Here is a 19795-nt window from a genome sequence, read left to right on the forward strand (position 1 = left end):
ATGTGAAAAACTATTCATACATTTAGATAGGTTGGTTGTATATAAAAAAAAATTATTTCTTAGCACATAAAATTTAATTAGTGATGAAAAAATATACTTGTTAATAAAGATAAGATAATGAATGTAACTCAACCCTAAAAGCTAGATCGTGAGAGAAAAATTGTCCAAATTCAGATAAGTAGATGGTAAGTGAACTTTTACCTACTCTCACACTTGTGTGGCTATGTCAACGGCGGCAATTGGTAAGACATCATTGCAAGACGCAAAAAAGAATAATTGGTCCAGACCAAAAATATAATTAATTTATATATAGAGGCTTTGGAGTGAACTTGTCAATTGACGCAATTCATGGGGCTGGTGGTGTAAGTAGTCGATTAATTGTGAAGAAAGAAAACCAAAGAGATTCTTCGAGACGCTTTGTTTATATTGGCATTATATAAAAGGATTCGTGTAACAAAGACTTTACTTTTGCTTTTCACGTAGCAGACCTTCATTTGTTTAAACAATACGCCACTTATCAAAAGGAAAAGGAACAATCTGGATACAAGTAAAAGGTAAAGTATAAATCAACCAACCAACCAAACAAACAAAAAAGTAGAATTTCATATCACAATTTCAAGAAAGGAAAAGAAGTAAACACAAGCCGTGGCCATAAATCAAAACCCACCAAATTTACAAAGCTTTTTACTACACTACTACAACTAACAGAAGGCATTTACAATTTTCATTTTTTTTTTTTTAAACTTTTAATATTTTTTTTTGTGTATATTGTCCATGATAATTTGTGCTTTTGTTGGACTGGTATGATACAAAGAAAGAAACAAAAGAGAGAAACATGTAGGGACACAAGTTCAGACTGGCACACCAGAGGTTCTTGCTACTGCTGTTGCAGCGGCGTTACCGGATCTTGGTTGCCGTAGAAGATCAATCAGTTTCTCCGCCTGTCCCCAATTACAACACACAAAAACACTCATTATACAAGTATACTATAATAAAATAACAATTTTGTTAATCTAATATAATAAAATACCGTTCCAATATTATAAATCGCATATCATACCAAAGAGGTAAATAACACTAGACAAGCCGAGAAAACATTCATGAGGTTTTGGGACAACTTGACCAGACAACGAAGGTTTAAGCAAATAAATCAAATTATTTATACACTCACCTATACCACTTACTTTCAATCTCTAAATAATGTGGGTACATTTTACTCTTTTTATTTATGTTTTGTCTTCTCTTTTTCCTTTTCTTAATCATTAGGTAACAGGTAGAAGGATGTACTTTTGGGATAAAAGAAAGAGTCAGCCATACATTTCATTATATTTATTATACTATAATATATTAATATATGTGTGAGAAAAAGTTAGGAGTATACATAAATCAGTCTTAATTTGGTCACTAACCGTGTGGCCAAGAGAAGGCCAAGTAATAGGACTACAATTTGAACTTTTAGATAGGAGTATTAATCAAAAACTAAGAAGCTATTAGACAAATGAACGAAATTTAACCAATAATTTCTTCCCTAAAAAGCTATAGACAAATGGGAATACATTGTTCAGAAACGATTACTTCATCCACCTAACAGTAAAGATATGTCCATGTTCAGTTCAGTTCCCCAACACCAATAACTTTTTTTCGCAATCTCACGAAGTCACATTTCTTCTTAATTCTATTTTTTCAACAAATAAAATGAGTCTCCGTGATAATAACTACTTATTATATGGCAATGTTAACAAATGGATTAACATTTAAGTGCAATCAATTAACAATTAATAATATCTTAATCTAATAATCTCAAGCCACTTAAAGATATGTTTGAATTCTCAATATTCGTTTTTGATATACTCGAATCTACGCAATAGAAAATAGATATTTTTTTAAATATAGTAATATATTTGTTTTTACCTTTCGTTTGGCGCGACTGGTTCCGGACTGTGACAAAGCGACGAGGGGAGGAATGGCTCCTTCGCGAGCCACCATAGTACGGTACGCCACGCTATCCTCACATACCTGTAACAGAATGGCAACGGCAATCTCCTTCTGTCGTTGTGATCCGACCTCTACGATCTCCACCAATACCGGAATTCCACCTTCGTCCACCAGTGCCGGCCTTGCCTCCGCCACTGATATCAATTCGCTCACAACGAACGCCGATTTATCCACCATATTTGAACTGAAATCCGCCATTAGTTCTACCAAAGGCTTCATCACGCCAGCTTGTACTGCTCTCACTTTGTTCTCTTTCACGGAACATAGAGAATACAGAGCAGTTGATGCATCCTTTTTGCCGCGGAAATTTCCAGTTTCTAGAAGGTTCACTAGTGGAGGAATTGCACCTGATCGACCGATTGCAATTTTATTCTCCTCAACTTGCGATAGCCGGAGAAGAGCGCAAGCGGCGTTCTCTCTGGCTGTTGAGGTTCCAACTTTAAGCGCTCGAACTAGTGGTTTAATCGCTCCTGATGCAGCGATAAGCTCCTTATTCTCATCGCAAAGAGACAGATTGAGAATTGCCGTAACGCCGTTTTCCTGAAGCTGAGGATCGGTGGAGGAGATAAGCGAAATCAACGGTTTAATTGCTCCAGCTCGAGCTATTTTGATACGATTTTCCGGTTTATTCTTCGCGAGGAGTCTAATTTCAATCGCCGCTTGTTTTTGTTCATCGATTGAACTAGACTCGAGATCGGAAACGAGTTGTTCGATTAATTCATCAGAATTTTCCGACGCACAAGACAAAAACAACCGCCGGCTTTGAGAAGAAGCGGCTGGAAACTCACCGGATATATCACTGTTGCAATCGCTGAAAGCTGAGGAACTTCCATTGATACTGAGATTGGTGAAGGTCCGTCCCATATATGTGAAATTCGATTGAACTTCAGTCTCCATCGTCGGAGATTATGCTTTCACTTAATCAACTATTCGTCGTCGCCGTTAAATAATCTCCGGCGAGTGTGTGGGGAATAAAATGAGAGGCTTAAAACGACCACGTTTAGGTGACTGAAAGCGTGAAAGAGAAAAAGGAAAGAGGTTATGTTTTTTGGTCAATGGGAAGAGGAGGAATATATTAGGGAGTGGATTAAGGGTTAGGAGAAAGAGAAGACACGTGGGTGACCGCACGTGTGAAAGTCTCTTTAAAACCGTGCCTGGAAGGTGCTCACTAGACTCGTCGATCGTTCTAATTTACGTGAATTTCTTAAATTTTAAAATTTAATTAAATTTATGTTTTATTGTAAATTTTAATATATTTTAAATTATTAATTATTATGATTTATAATACTTTGATAATTTATATATATCATTTATAAAAAAAAAGAATGTACACACTATTAGGAGAATTTATAAAGTTTAATAGCACGCATAAAAATCTTTATTTAAATAGAATTAGCCTCAAATTAATCATCTGTCGCGAATTATGTTCTACATGTTCACAAAATTGTATCATCTTTGTAGGAATAACGTCAAGTACTGTCTTTTTAGTGTGATCAATGATAGCGATCATGTTCACAAAATTTTTGGAGCCAAGATAGTCAGGATCGGTCTCATGTTAACAAAAATATGCATAGCTTCAAGTTATCAATTTGAGATTTATACATAATTTCATCTTAATTTTTCTATTTTTCAAGTTATCAATTTGAGATTTTTTTGTTCCGCCTGATTATTTTTGCCTTTTTATTTATTAACAATTGTATTTATTAGTTTGATATAAATTAATACGTCTATTGAAATTAAATCTGATTAAAAACTGTTTTAGTATATGTCAATTAAGATACATCAATGCCTAGATTGAAGTTCCATTAATTTACTATTCATAGAAATAAAATATAGTACAAAAACATATTCAATTAATTTAATGCAAAATTATGTACGATTTAATAGAAGTATGATAATTGATACGTTGAAATTTGATTGTTTTGCTCCAAATGGAAATAAAATCTGTACTAAACAATTGTTATTTATCTGATACTATTAAGATAAAAGAAATATTCTAATACTATCCTCGTTTTATAATAAACTATTTTTTTTTATTTTCGCTTTCTTACCCTTCCCAAGTTCTTTTCTCAGTCCATACCAAATATCCATTTTTAAAACTAACACAGCCTGGAGAGATCATAGAGTGTACGTACATATTTTACTTTTATTTCGTTGATAGAAATTTTTTTTTCATTTTTATTTTCTTGATAGAAAGATTTGTTTTGATAAATCATTGCTTTAGCACATTAAATGTGGGTATAAAAAGGAAATAAAAATATTGGTCAGCTGATATTATCAGGTTTATGAAGATTCCCTTTTTATGCCTATTGAATTTAATAAAAGGACCTACATAAGTTTTTGGTAACAGAGAAAATAATTAAAGAAAGAGCTAATTTGTTATTCTTTATTAATGTGGTATTTTTTTTTATTAAATTATGATTTAGTACTTTTCATGCATACGTGGCATATAATTATGATGATAATTAAACTTTCTTCTTTTGTACCTAACTTATGATTACGAAGTAGTTAAATGATCTTTCATCAACCAACACTCAGTTTCCTTGTCTGTCGGTCTAATTTTTTGGCAAAACTATTTTTATTATAAGGTTTATGTCACAAAAATAATTAGTAATTGACTAATAATTATCGAACAATTCATGGGACACGGTGAAAGAATAAGTAAAAACTTAATCGCATAGTTAAATCATAAATTCAGATGTAAAAAGTATATTAATTAATTATAATTAACTGTTGTGACAACTAAAGGCGTGTTACGAACGGTAGACGAGAGAAAGCGATAAAACTATTATTGACTTTATCAAAGTCTAACTATAAGTTAAATGGATGATGATAAAAAAAAAAGAATATAAAGTACACATTATTTATTTGTTTACGTTGATAAATTCAAATTCCCATAAAAAATCTCATTTTGAGAAGTACAATGTATTTTACAAAAAAAAACTATACTTTATATTCAAGGTCTGAACTCGATAGTCGAAATCTTTAATTAAGAACGATAGATAAGTATTTACCGCTTCATCAACGATGATATTATAGAAATTACAGGTCTATCACTGTATTAAAAATTGCCACGTGGATAGATAGAAGCTTATGTTAATCTGTGTTCACATGTGAAGAAATTATGGACTAAAATTTTAGGCCTATGGAGATATTAATTTCTTTCTAAAATTAGTTTTTTTTTTTAGTGGGTATCATTAATTTAAAAAAGCAAAAAGGCAAAACCCAAAAACGGAAAAAGAGAGAAGTAGTGGCCAAACACGATTATATATTTTATTTATATCTTAGTGCCAACAAATTAATATTTATTGCTGTAATGGAAAAACGACCTCTAATTAGATCGACGCTATTGAATTGACCCATAAAATAAGAAATAAAAGATTTGGTTTATTTCTACTACTTGCATCATTCACCATGTACGAATTTGTTTGGCATGATGCAAAATATTTTTCAATTTTCACGTGCTTAGTTAAATGTCGTATTTAAGAATTGACTATAGTAATAATAAAATGTTCGTTATTTGATTAAGCACAACATAGTGTCCTAGCTAATTTAACCAACTCCAAATCACCTCCACTCTTCGCCCTACTCCATCTTTACTGTGTTTATCTAAATTATATAATTTTTGGTACATTTATATTTTCTATTTATGATCTACCAAGCACTAAAACTACATAAGAGAAGACCCTTTAATTTTCACAAAAATATTGCCTTTCACCCCAAACACTCCCTTTGTGATTTGTTCATTTTCTTTGGTAATGCTTTTTAAAATATTACAGCTTCCCTGTCTATCGCCTTAATGGGTTAGCGATTTACCCAATAACCGCATGCTAACAACCGATATCAAATCGATACCGAATCGATAACCCAATAATTTTTTTATAAAACAGTTAACCCAATAGCAATGACTCAATAATATTTTTCGATTCAATTTATTGGTCGATTTAATTTTTTCACACCCCTAATTGTCGTCATATATTTTGTGAGTACTTTACTAAATCTATAAAATACTACGTAGACAATGCGTGTTCAGCTTGACGTAGTCCATATAATGCCGAATGAAGAAATATAATGTATAGGTCATTTTCCTATAGCTGGTTCGAATAACGTATATATTATATACAAATTAAAAAAATTAAAAAAATATTATATACAAATAAAGTACAATTCACTTTGTTACTCTTGTATCTCGAAGATGGAGAGGAAAAGAGAAAGGAAGAATAATTTAGAAGAACATATTGAAGTAAGGGTTTAAAAGTAATTTCACAAAGAAAATATCACATTAACTAAATTAAAGCTAAACATATGTAAGATATAACTCAATTAAAGAGCTGTCCAAACCTTCACTCTATTAGTAATAAAGTTCGAATCCCACTACATTAATATCGAACAAAGATCTCCAAATCCCCTAAAATAAGTTAATGTCGTACAAAGACCCCAAGAGAGGGGACCAATATATCAAGGACGATCAAAAGTTTTCGTATCCATAAAAAAATATTTATTTTGAACTAGAGAGAGTAGTCTTTGTTTTCTGCTCTCTTTTAATTGCCTTGAAAGTGACAAAACACAAATGTCATAAGCTAAGTATACATACCCAAAATTGAATGCAAAAATTTTGGATTTGAAAATAATTAAAGATGAAATTTGATGGATAGATGTTTAATATTGGATGAATAGATGTTTAAGTTGTCTTAAAGTCATGATGGTACATTAGCCATATCGATCTCAAGAAAAGTCAATACAAGATCTTAGCTAGGCTAATTTTTAATGAATTTGTAGATATATTGTGGACCACAAAGCAAAGAGATGATTAGTCCCTCTTACATTCTACTTTCTACTTGTAAGATAAGTTGGTGTTTAAGAAGAAAATATAAAAGACATTTAAATGTTATAATTTTAAATGAAAAATATTTAAAATGTATAAAAAATGTAAATGAAAGATTAAAATTAAAGAGCTGTCAAAAAAGAAAAGTGATATCATTTTTAAACGGACTTAAAAGAATAGTAAGACAAACAAATTGAAATCAATGGAGTAATATTTTCCTTTAACTACTATGTTTTTTTATGTAATCAATTTTCTTAAAATGCTATATGATATGTTTTCTATAAAAATAACATTTCGCTATAACAATCAAGAATATCCGAACAAACGATGGGGTTTAACATATACTAATTAAAACACTAACTTTGCCTTGGTATTGTTTTTTGCTGGTTATAATACAATAATTACGGATGAAAAAAAATATTTATGGAACAAAATTGAATATAAAAACATTCAAGTTGAGATCCAAATATCTTGCACTCTTTAAAAAAATTTCAAGTCCATCGCGGAATAATCGTTACCGATCCAGTACTATAATTTAGACTTGTCCTTTCCAAGATGCAACAACGCCGTATAATATAACAACTCCAAATTAGTTGAAGAATAAAAAACTACCAAAAAAATAATTTCTTTCAATATAAATTAATCTCTTTTATATATAGTGAATAATCTTGTGACACGAAGTGTTTGATAATTTATATGTCTAAGCCAATTCCCTTTTCCATTAGCTTAAACTAAAACAATTAGTCTTGTCTTCATGATAGAACTAGCAAATAATAAATTGTTTTTCTGTGTCATGCTCCAAACCTATATCCTCATAGAAAAAACACTCAATGCCATTGCTTGCCCAAGTTTCCCGTAACACAGCATAACATAGAGCATTCATCTAAACATGTGCAAAATACATGGTTTAAGGCATTTGATGCATTTATTAAGCATCAGGAAAATATTCTTGTAAAATAGAATGATTTAAGCCATAGTGTTGAGTAGGGGTGTCAGAATGGATAATTAATATGGATATTCACTCATATTTATTCATTTTAAATAGGTTGGATATCCAACTCATTTAAAAGTGGGTAAAACGAATAATACTCGTATTATCCATTTAAAAGTGGTAGTTAAATGGATAAAATGGGTAAAAGATGTGCATTCACACAAACAAAAAAAAAATGATAAAAGGACGAGGTAGTAAGAAAGTCTTTTTTTTAAAAAAAAAATGAAACTTCTTTTTTGGGATGGGGGGGGGGGGGGGGGGNGGTTCATAGGTCTCACGTGTATACAAGCCGAGTCTAAGTAGAGTCTCGAGGATCGGTACGGAGACGTCTGTACTTATCTTCGAGAGGCTATAGTGACTTTTAGAAAAAAAAAATCACTTCTTGAATCTCTATCGTGCATCCTTTGTCCGTTCTGATTTTTATCGCTTCACTCCATTCACTCTCACTTATAATGATGACTTGTGCGTAGTTCATCATGTGAGCAGTTGGTGTTTCGTATATGACTTTGATGCTAGACACAGTACTAAGGTGAAAGTGATAGACTTGTGAAAATGATGTGTAGTCAGATTTGAAATGTTTAGTAATTTGAAGTGGTTGAGTTAGGTGATGACTCAATGATGCTTTTTGAGGATATTTGATGATGATGTTGAACAAACGTTTGGGGGATTTTATGAACATTGTTATTTCTTTTGGTTAGTTACCCAGTAGATGGAATAGTACTTGTGTGGTATAGGCAATATCTTGAATAGTTCGATTATTGAAGTGAAATAATTAAAATGATGGATAGGAAATGAAAAGGGTGACTTTGCCAAAGGAAAAGAAAGCATCTGTGTTGCTGCCCCTACTGGCAACTCCCATCTTGGGTGACAAAGAAGGATATTTGAAGGCACGCAGAGGCGAATTTAGAATTTCTAAAACAGGTGACAAAAGAGATATTTGAATTGAAGGTCGTCTGGACGCTACAGACACATGTGGACAAGGGGGTATTGTGCAAGCAGCTGAGAATGATTTGCGGGATGCTACACAGTTGAATTATGACTACAGAAATCCTTTTGTGGTCTGTGTTGCAACATATACTACAGGGGCCAGAAGAATGTCACTTGCCCTTTTTGGTGCTACTCATTTTGTTCCATCCCAGCAAGAACAGCTTTGTACTATTTGTGATCTTCATTTGTAGGAACAGATGCCGCTGGCTTACTTTGTGACCTTGAGCCAAGGGTTTATCAAAAACAATTTCTCTACCTGCACAAGGTATGGAGATTGGGGAAGTTCTGTTTACACTCTATCCTACCTTATGGATTACACTAGATATGTTGTTGTTGTTTAGTTCTTTTGACCGTCATTCAAAAGCTTCTGATACTACAATTAGACGTTAAGCATGAGTATGGACAGATCTGCATTTCATCAAATCATACATCTGGTTTATATCTTCTTACAGTCTTAGATCCCTATACCAATATGACATCAATGGATAGAGTGTATGCAAACTATATCACTACCTCGTGGAGATAGAAGGGTTGTTTCTGATAGACCATCAACTCAAGTGTCATATGAATATGTTTGCTAAAGTGAACAGGTCTACCATGAGAGGAGGAAGCTGGCCAAAAATGCTTAAGGAACTAGAGGAATATAGGCCTAAAATTAAGGCCATTCAAGTTAAATGGGAAAGCCCACCGGCTGGATGGATCAAATATAACACAGATGGTGCAGCTAAAGGATGTTATGGATTGGGTTCATATGCCTACTGTCTAAGAGATGAGAATGGAGACATTATATTTGCAAAAGGTGCCAGGATTGAAAATACAACAAGTACTATGGCAGAAGCAGTTGCAATTTTAGAAGCCAGCAAACATTGCAAGAACTCTCAATATAATCAGGTCATTATTCAAACTGATTCTATGTTACTGTGCAAAGTGCTAAAAGGAAAATGGGTCACCCCATGGGCACTTTCAGATATTGTGGAAGAAATCAAAGCATGCTTACAAGATAAACAATATACATTTCAACACATTTTGAGAGAGGGAAATCAACTTGCTGACTACATAGCAAACAAAGCAATAGAACAGGGGACCTGCAGATATGAAGATTTCAATAGCTTTGAATCACACGGAAAGAGAATCTTAAATAGTGATAAAAGTCAAAGCCCATATTTAAGGATATCTTCCTTAAGGAGATAATGGGGAAGGGGAGGCTACGACAAAAGATGTGAAATACTAAATATACATGGCTATCTCAGTCAACAATAAGGACTCGGCAATTTGGGGGTACAAGGTTCAGGCGAGTGAACCTGGAAGAAACGCTTATTAACCATTTGGAAGTGACGGAAGGCAGTTACTAAGGCACCCCAGGCGAGCATCACCTGGAGAAATGAAGTGAACCAAATTAGTAAAGCACAAGGCAACAAAGGAGTTTAATAAGGTGAAAATACCTAGTGAATGAGTCATCCAAATGGCTTCAACGGATCACTAGAAGAACGCAACTCATTGGACCGGAGAACTCAGCTATGAACAAAGATGACAGAAGCAAAAACAAATGGAAAGGGAGTAGAGCTGAAAAGGACACACTTACTAAGCTGAAATCCAAATCCAACTTTGCAAGAATCCCACAACATAATGTTAAATGATCCACAGCAACAGGAGACGGAATCCTTTGATCATCCAAAGACGAAACACAGCAACAATGGAAAGGGTTGAAAGGAAAGAAGAGTGGAGGTGGATTGTTTTAGGAAACCCTATATTTGAGGGATGTGTTTAAAGGATGGGAATCTGATGGGATGGATTCCTATGCCCTTATTTTGCTTTTGTTGTTTCATTAGTGGATTTGGGTAATAGGCCCAAATTTGCTTTGTTTCTCTTGTAGTTACTTTGCTATTTAATAAAAGGCTTTGCCATATTTTGATTTAAAAAAAAAAAAAAAACTCAAGTGTCATTATCTGATATTTTTGATTCATTAAAATTCAGTGATTTCAGCTTCAACTTTCAACTATAGAGAAACTATAGTTCTAGGATTTGAGCTCTGAGGTTTCTCTAAAGAACCTTTCATGAAGATCCAATGACCACCAAATGTAATCAAAATTGGGTAGATTTCCTAATTAAGTATCGCGCAAGTAGCACTCCACGTTCATAACAAGTTTTTTGCACAAAAATGGAGACATCAATCACATTCGAAGATCAATAAAGTCATACGAAGTTATCAAACCAAGACAAGAAATTCAACTGCCTTTTTAGTTCCTTCTCAAAGTACACCAAAATTCAACAACACTCAAATTCTTTCAAACAAACAATGCTTCTACAAGGTTTATTTTCCTACATAGATATGTGATAACTGCTAACTGTTACAAATCCAACACAAATAATGCTACTCTATATACACCAAAACAAAACAAATACTATAAAGAGAGTCAAGAAACAAAAACCAAACACTGCCGGTCAGACCTCCTCAGAAGTACACGATTTCAACTTCAAGAACCAATTTAAGTTTTTTTCCCCACCCGATGTCTAGAGCCTGCACTAGAGCCACGACTAAATCTAGACCACACACTGCAGGGCTCATTCAGGAATGACACTTTCTCCATACCCAGAGCTCGAATCCGAGACCTCTAATAAAGGGTGGAGCAGTCCCACCACTGCACCACAACCCAGTTGGTCAATTGATGTTACTATTACACAAAGGCATATAGCTCAGGAACAAAGGAAAACCATCTGAATCCACAACTCCATTTATCAGGCAATGAAGGGCATTTAGGAAGCCAATGCCAAGTCCTTCTAGAAACCTTATAATACAATATCTCAGGCCAAGAATAACAACAAACACAAATCAACCCTTTATGCCAAAAACAATAAACATGTTCATAGTTATGATAACAAACAGATAAAAACTTCCTACAAATCAATTCAGGCACATTCTCAACTTCAACCCAAATCTTAGAATCCCCATTCAATTCCCACAACTTCATGCTTCTTGAAATCCCATTACTCCCATTTCCACTAATCAAGAACATTTTTTTATCCCCATCACTCACCAATCTAGCAAAAGTAACCTCACTAGGCAGCTCAAAATTGGATCTTTTCCACATCCCATTATCAAGATCCATACAAACTGTAAAATAAGGCTCTGGTGTAATAAACCACAAATACCCATCATGAAAAACCCCTTCTTGATGATGATTCTCATTTAAAATCAGATCAAATCCACCAAATTGACTCCAAGAATGAACCAAAGAATCATAAACAAAAACTTGACTTGAAGATCCAAAAGCAGACATCACAAACAGCTTATACCCATTATTAGCTGAAGAAATCAAAGTAACAGACTCAAAAGAAAAAGGCAAATTTGGGTATTTTACAACCCTAGAAGATCTAGCTAAAACATTAGTTATAATGAAAGAACTAGAACTTGAACGACTGAAACAAAGCAAGCCATTAGAAGAAGATAAAAGAACAGAGGAAGAAGATGGCAAAACAGGGGAAATACACAGAGATAAATTCCGCCAGTTGTTATGAACAGTATCGAATAAAGGGTATTGTCTAGGGAATTGTGGATGTGAAAGTAAGAAAAATGAAGAAAAAGATGAAGAAGAAGAAGAAGGGGAGTGTTTAGAAATGAAAGGGGGTGAAAAAAGAAGAGTTTTGAAATGCTTACAAGTTGATCTGAGTTTCAAGAATGTTTTTAATGGAAGAAATGAAAGCAAATGCTCTAATACATCTTCTGGTAATCGACTCCATATTTTGGGATCCATTTGATTTGATTGTATCATTTTCTTGTTTTCCATTGTTAGTGAATATCTGTTGTAGTTCTTTTTTGTCGTAATGCTCTGTTTTTATGAAGAACAAATTTGGACGCTTTTTTAAGTTCTTGTGATTTGGTAAGCAACTCGTTTTGGATTTTGACGTGATTTTCGAGGTGCTAAACAAGATAACTAGAAGTTTTAGAACACAAATGGACAATTAATAAATGACATAATACATGAATAACGTGTAATTTAATTTGACTTTATTTAATATTTATGTCTAGATATATGTTTTATTTGATGTTTTATGTGGCAATTCATGTTTTATGTATTATATTATGAAGAATATGTGTATCTAATATTTGATTTTATACAAATTTAAGTATCTAGTTGTGTATATCGGATCAAATTAAATAATATATGTGTATTATCTCATTGATTAATACATTCTCCATTTTAGTGATTGTCCCCCTTTCTTTTTTAATCTAAAAATAATTATGTCTTTTCATGATTTTTAATTTTAATTTTGTATGTGGGGTGACATAGATATAGACTACTATGTTAGTTTGAATTTTATTTTTTCTTAATCTTTTTCTAGTTTGTTTTTTAAAAAAAATATCTATTTGCTTTGAAAACTTTTAATTTTTTTTTTGTATGATAGGTTTAATATATTATTATAAAAATAAATGACAGTTTGGTACATTATTATCAGAAGATCAAAAAACTTTTATTATTTTCTTAAATATCGTATTAAATTTAAAACAGACAATTAAATTAAAGTAAAAAAATATGCATATCTTTAATATAAGACAATTAAAATTTAAAAATTCTTTTATTTTCCTAAACTTTGTAAAATCATAAACAAATTAAAAGATGAAATTTATTTTTAGTTTAATAGTAATTGATACTGATGCTGGTACTATTTTTTTAAATTGTAAAGGGAAGTTGAAGTTGACTTGAAGATTGAAAATGAAAGTTTGAAATGATGATGCCAAAGTTCGATAAATTTGAACAGATCACATTGACCATTTGTTTGATTTTGACCACCTAAAATTTTATAAATTTATTTCATTTATGTGATCAAATATTGAATAGGAAAAAGGGCAAAATAGCAGTTATTGCAGGACAAATAGGTCGTGATCCTTGCTGTACCTATTGGAAAAATAAATAAATTAGTTATTTATTACGTAAATATAAAAATAAAAGATATTCAGCTTAAATTATAAAAAAAATCACAAACTGTAACAACCTTTAGTTTTGAAGTTATAATTTAAACATATGATCAGCTATAACATGATTATTCTAAGGACAAACTTCATATAAAATTTAAGTTAGCAGGAGAATCTCAGTAGCTCAATTGATTGATTATTTACATTTTTATTTTGTTAGTGACGATTCAATTCTTCACCTCATAGTCTTTCCCCCATTTTTCCTTTCATTACCTCCGAATTTAGTTTTTAATATCAGTAGATAATTTATGTTTTTTTTAAGCATTTGAGATTAGAAGAGTAAAAGAAAGGCAAAACAGAAGTGATAGGAGACCAACATGGATTGTGGTGTAATGGTGAGATTGTTTTATTCTTAATTAGAGGTCTCGAATTCAAGTCCTGAATATAGAGAAAATCATGTTGAGAGTGTCACCCCGAAATGTCATCCCTGAATATATGCGATTCAAATTTAATCAAATCTCTAATATGGACTTCTAAACACCAAGTGGGAAAGAAAATAAAAGTGATGAGAGGACTTGGTTTGCTGGATGCTTACTTCCTGGGACGGCAAGAATCAAGATTAACATTGTAACACACGTTATCTCAGTTTGCTTATTTATTATTGGTTTGATATGGTGTATAAAAATAATATTGATACTTAGTTTTTAGTAGCATATATAATGTTTGGTTGTAAATTTACGTTTGATATAATTGATATATGTTTTAGTCATATATCTTATTTGATGATACTATTTTTATATAGAGCTGTCAATATGGGCTGATCCACCCCATCCGGGCTAATCCATACAAGCTTTGAAATTTGATGGGTCAGGCCGGGCTAGCCCATTTTTGGGGTGGGCCAGAAAATAGTTGGCCCAGCTCACAAGTACGTGGGCTATTGGCTTTGCCGGGCCAACCCTTTTAAAAAAAGTATATTTTTAATAATTTTTTAAATTAAATTATAATTTAAAAATATTATTATAAAAATCGACAAGACAATATTACATAATGTCACTGTTACTACTTGTTGGTCAAATTCACAAACAAAATTATCTTTATAATATTTATTAAGTTTGATTTCAAGTAAAAACATAAATAGCTAAATAGAAATATTAACCGAATTATTTTTCAATGATCATAATAAAACACAAAAAATTTGACAATATTCCATATGCTACTACCAATGTAGTGATTCTCTAGAAATTCTAGGGAATTTTTATTTTATGTAGTACATAAATTATAAACATAATTTGTATTTAAATTGTAATATTTCAAACTTTAAACATATTTTGAGTTTAGACTCTTGTTATTTTTACTACCCTATTTTATTTTTATTTTTTAATTAATTTTTATTTGACCCGCTGGTCCTATCCGTATTTCTCAAGCCCCACAAATCGGTAGGCTTATTCAGGTCGGGCTAAAAAGTTCTTTTATTAAATGGCTCCAAAAATCGTAGCCCAACCCTATCAAATCATGAGTTAGGCCAGGCCAGTCCAACGGGCCTAACCCATATTGACGGCTCTATTTTATATATAATAAACTAAGGCACTAACAATACATTTGTTTATTCGACTAATTTTTGAAATTTGGAGTAGATTAATTTAATATTTAAAATTTAAATTTAGATCTTCGAAAATTATACAAAAAATACTATAAATTATAATCATTCTCATATAAATATGATAAAAATATATATGTAAAAGTTAGTCGAACGCTATAAAATTTGACTCTCGAAAAACAAAACGTATATCCGTAGCTTTGTGCTTTCTCACGCCTGAAGAAATGAACAAAAGAATATGGATAAAAGCAAAAGAGGAAGCTAGCATAAATCCTTTTTTTCCTTAATAAATTCTTTTTATTTAACCATATGATATTCTAGATATATATTACCTTGACTAGTTTGAGTTCACATCGTGTTAGTATCCCATATTGAGCATGGATTTGGTAATTTGTTTTCTAGTATAGTCTCGAACCATCTTTACTTTATGAGTTAATTTTTAGTATTGACTATCGAGTTAAGTTTAAAATCTATTCTTTTATTATAATAGAGTTAAGTTTAAAATCTATTCTTTTATTATAATATCATAATTAGTCTTCATCTCATTATTTAGTTTTTTAACAATTAAGTTAAATTCGAGGTCCATTTTCCTTTGACATCATGAATAAACTCATTTAGGGATATATATTATTTACTACAAAAAAATATTGTTTTTCATCCCTAAAATAGAACTCGAGATTTTAGGCTATAAGTGATGGATTGCAACCAACATAACCAATTAATTGTTAATAAATGAAATGAAGCCGAGGCTATGCGAGGAAGATATAGATAGACAAACAAGTATAATGAGCATGCAATTTTTAGTTAATATATGCCATATCTTTGTTTATATATATATATATATATATATATATATATATATNTATATCTTATTTGATGATACTATTTTTATATAGAGCTGTCAATATGGGCTGATCCACCCCATCCGGGCTAATCCATACAAGCTTTGAAATTTGATGGGTCAGGCCGGGCTAGCCCATTTTTGGGGTGGGCCAGAAAATAGTTGGCCCAGCTCACAAGTACGTGGGCTATTGGCTTTGCCGGGCCAACCCTTTTAAAAAAAGTATATTTTTAATAATTTTTTAAATTAAATTATAATTTAAAAATATTATTATAAAAATCGACAAGACAATATTACATAATGTCACTGTTACTACTTGTTGGTCAAATTCACAAACAAAATTATCTTTATAATATTTATTAAGTTTGATTTCAAGTAAAAACATAAATAGCTAAATAGAAATATTAATCGAATTATTTTCCAATGATCATAATAAAACACAAAAAATTTGACAATATTCCATAGGCTACGACCAATGTAGTGATTATCTAGAAATTCTAGGGAATTTTTATTTTATGTAGTACATAAATTATAAACATAATTTGTATTTAAATTGTAATATTTCAAACTTTAAACAGATTTTGAGTTTAGACTCTTGTTATTTTTAATACCCTATTTTATTTTTATTTTTTAATTAATTTTTATTTGACCCACCGGCCCTATCCGTATTTCTCAAGTCCCACAAATCGACATGCTTATTCAGACCGGGCTAAAAAGCCCTTTTATTAAATAGGCTCCAAAAATCGTAGCCCAACCCTATCAAATCACGGATTAAGCTAGGCTGGCTGGGCCGGCCTAGCCCATATTGACAACTCTATTTTTATATATAATAAAGTAAGGCACTAACAATACATGAGTTTATTCCTGATAATACATCCTATTTATTTAATTTATACAAAAAAAATCAAACAAACGATAGAAAATAATAGCATAACTAATATTTTTTATATTTCTTTTTACTTGTCATGTTTTGTTTTAGGAAAGTAAATTTGACTAATTTTTGAAATTTAGAGTAGATTAAGTTAATATTTAAAATTTAAATTTAGATCTTTGAAAATTATACAAAAAATACTATAAATTATAATCATTCTCATATAAATATGATAAAAATATATCTGTAGAAGTTAGTCGAACGCTATAAAATTTGACTCTCAAAAAACAAAACGTATGCCCGTAGCTTTGTGCTTTCTCACGCCTGAAGAAATGAACAAAAGAATCTATCTATATATAAAAGGAGAAGAAAAAGTGACACGTGTCAGCACCACAAAATTTGTAGATATATTAAATAATAAATAACAATTTAAATAACAAAACATTTTTAAAAAAACAGAAATTAAAAACAGTTTTTAAAAAATTGTTTACGTTAAAAACTGTTTTAACGTAATCTTTTTTTTTTGTTTAACTAAAATTAATATTTTTGTTCCAAATAAAATGCTAACTGCCTTTTTTTAAAATAAATTTTAAAAATATAAAAGTTAAAATTGAAACTAAAATTAAAATTATACATGATATATAGATAATGATGCTAAATTTTAGGTTCAAGTAACAACAAAATACTTAAAAATTAAATTCCTTTAAAAAATGAGCAGTTTTTTTTTTAAAAAAATCCTTTTTTTTTAATAGACTATATTTCATACATAAAATAAATAAAATAAAATAATTCAAAGACCAAAAATAGGAACTTTAAAAAACTTCTACGACATAACTTTTAACAATATTAAAATATACTCAAATTCATTTGCCATTTATTTGAAAAAAAAAATCATTCTGCACCATAATTACAAATACCAAAAAAATATAAACCGCCAATTTATTTGAAGAAAATAAAACCTTTGCATAATAAATTTTACATAAATAAATATAAAAAAATAGAACCATTTTTTTCTATATACAGAAACCTATTGATAATAGACCATCTCATCCACATCTATCAATATATATAAAGAAAAATGGCATATGTGTCATCACCACAATTAATCTTCAAATTTCAGTATTTAAAATTTAAAATCAAATTTAAAAAGAAATATGTTTTTTTTTAAAAAAAAAAAACACATGTCAGTTTTTTTATACTGTTAGAATGAGATATGAGATATAATTTTAAATTTCAAAAACACAACTGCATCATTTTGAGGAGCATAAATAGGACGTCTCTCTAACAAACAAACAAAACGCAACAAAGAGCATTCTTCTCTTTCCAAACAGGAAAACTACCGGATTATGATGAGACCAGCAATAAAAAAAAATAGGTATAGTCGATCTTTTTCTTCTTCTTTTTCTTAAATATAAGCTTTTCTATTTCTTTCTTTTTCTTTAGGTTTTCTTCTGAAATCGTTTTTTCTTAGATTAAAGATATGTAAAATCAATAATCTATATAATATTAATTTTATCAATATAATTTTTATGCAAGCCAATGTCTTGGAACAGGGGCGGATGTACAGTGCTTCGAGGGGGGTCATCCGACCTCCCTCGGTAAAAAAATTACACTATATATATAAGATTGATTTTTTTATGTACATGTATATATTTAAAATTGAACCACCTGAATATATATCAAAGGAGTAGCCCAATGGTTGAGGGGGTTCAAGATTTCGCTCAAGTGAGCGTTGGGTCGCGGGATCGAGTCCAAGCAACAACATTTTTTTTTGTTGTAATTTTGTAGCCATTTTACATGCTGTTTTTTTTTTTTTTTTAAAGTTAAAGATAGGCCAGCCCATTTTTATTGAACAAAAGGGGCAAAAAAAGGCCCAGATCAGCCCATGTCCACAAAGCCTAAATTAAAGCCCTAAATCATTCTTTCTAATTACAAAATAGAAAATTACCCTAGCAAAGAAAGTCAGCAAAACAGAGAAATTTTCAACCATTGAAAATTTAGAGACATTGAAAACCAAGCCTGTTGCTGCTGCTTGCTGCCCTGGTGGAGGAGTGGTGGTCCTCTTACTCTCATTCTCATATTCTCTCTTTCAAGCTCCATTTGTGATGGCAACCTCTGTAAGTTTTCTTTTTCGTTTTTTTTTTTAATTGTTATTTTTCAGAATTCTATGCTTTGATTATGGTATTTATTGATGTGTTATTTTATTTAGCTAATTGAACTTAGATATTCACTTCTCTTAACAATTTTTTATTTTTCATATAAAAATTTCAATTCTATTCATTGATTATGAAAGTTGTAATTTTATTTGTTTGGCCTTATTTGTTGATTTTATATGTTTATTATGGACATTCAACATTTCTTAAATGGATATTAACTTTTATTTATGAGATTCAAACTTTTGTTCATTGTTTATAATTTGTTTTGGTCCTTATTGCATATTTAATTTTTGTAAGTTCTCACTAAATTTTTATTACGATTCAGTCTCAATATTCAGTGAAGAAGTATTTTACACAAGTACCGAAATCAACTTTAGCCTCTCAAAGTCATAGTCAATCTAATCAAAAAGAAAATACTAATCATTCAGAAGTGTCGTTAGATTCTTCTCAAGAATTTGATTTGAGTTCTTTAAAGTTTGATCCTGGTGAAAGAACATCAATATTGAACTATCATCCAAACCACCGTGATGTTATTAGAAGAGCATACCTTTTGAATGGTCCTTGTCAACCTCGTTTGGCGGTGCAAGAGTATCCTCAAACATATATTTTTGGATCAATGC

The 19795-nt window shown here is 31.0% G+C and overlaps 2 protein-coding genes across 2 annotated transcripts; both read right to left on the reverse strand.

Moving 5' to 3' along the window:
- Positions 1 to 581: 581 nt before the first annotated feature.
- LOC125856319 (U-box domain-containing protein 4-like) lies at positions 582 to 3043 on the reverse strand. Its single transcript, XM_049535833.1, has 2 exons — positions 1912 to 3043; positions 582 to 941 (listed from the first exon to the last, which is right to left on the reverse strand). The coding sequence occupies exons 1-2, from the start codon at positions 2890 to 2892 to the stop codon at positions 852 to 854; spliced, it is 1071 nt and encodes a 356-aa protein (XP_049391790.1). The 5' UTR covers positions 2893 to 3043; the 3' UTR covers positions 582 to 851.
- Positions 3044 to 11321: 8278 nt separating this feature from the next.
- Positions 11322 to 12678, reverse strand: LOC125856830 (F-box/kelch-repeat protein At5g43190). The gene has a single exon (XM_049536474.1). It carries the CDS (start codon positions 12581 to 12583, stop codon positions 11474 to 11476), a length of 1110 nt encoding a protein of 369 aa, XP_049392431.1. The 5' UTR covers positions 12584 to 12678; the 3' UTR covers positions 11322 to 11473.
- Positions 12679 to 19795: the final 7117 nt, after the last annotated feature.

Source organism: Solanum stenotomum, chromosome 2 (assembly GCF_019186545.1).
Source record: "Solanum stenotomum isolate F172 chromosome 2, ASM1918654v1, whole genome shotgun sequence".
In the NCBI taxonomy this organism is placed as follows: Eukaryota; Viridiplantae; Streptophyta; class Magnoliopsida; order Solanales; family Solanaceae; genus Solanum; species Solanum stenotomum.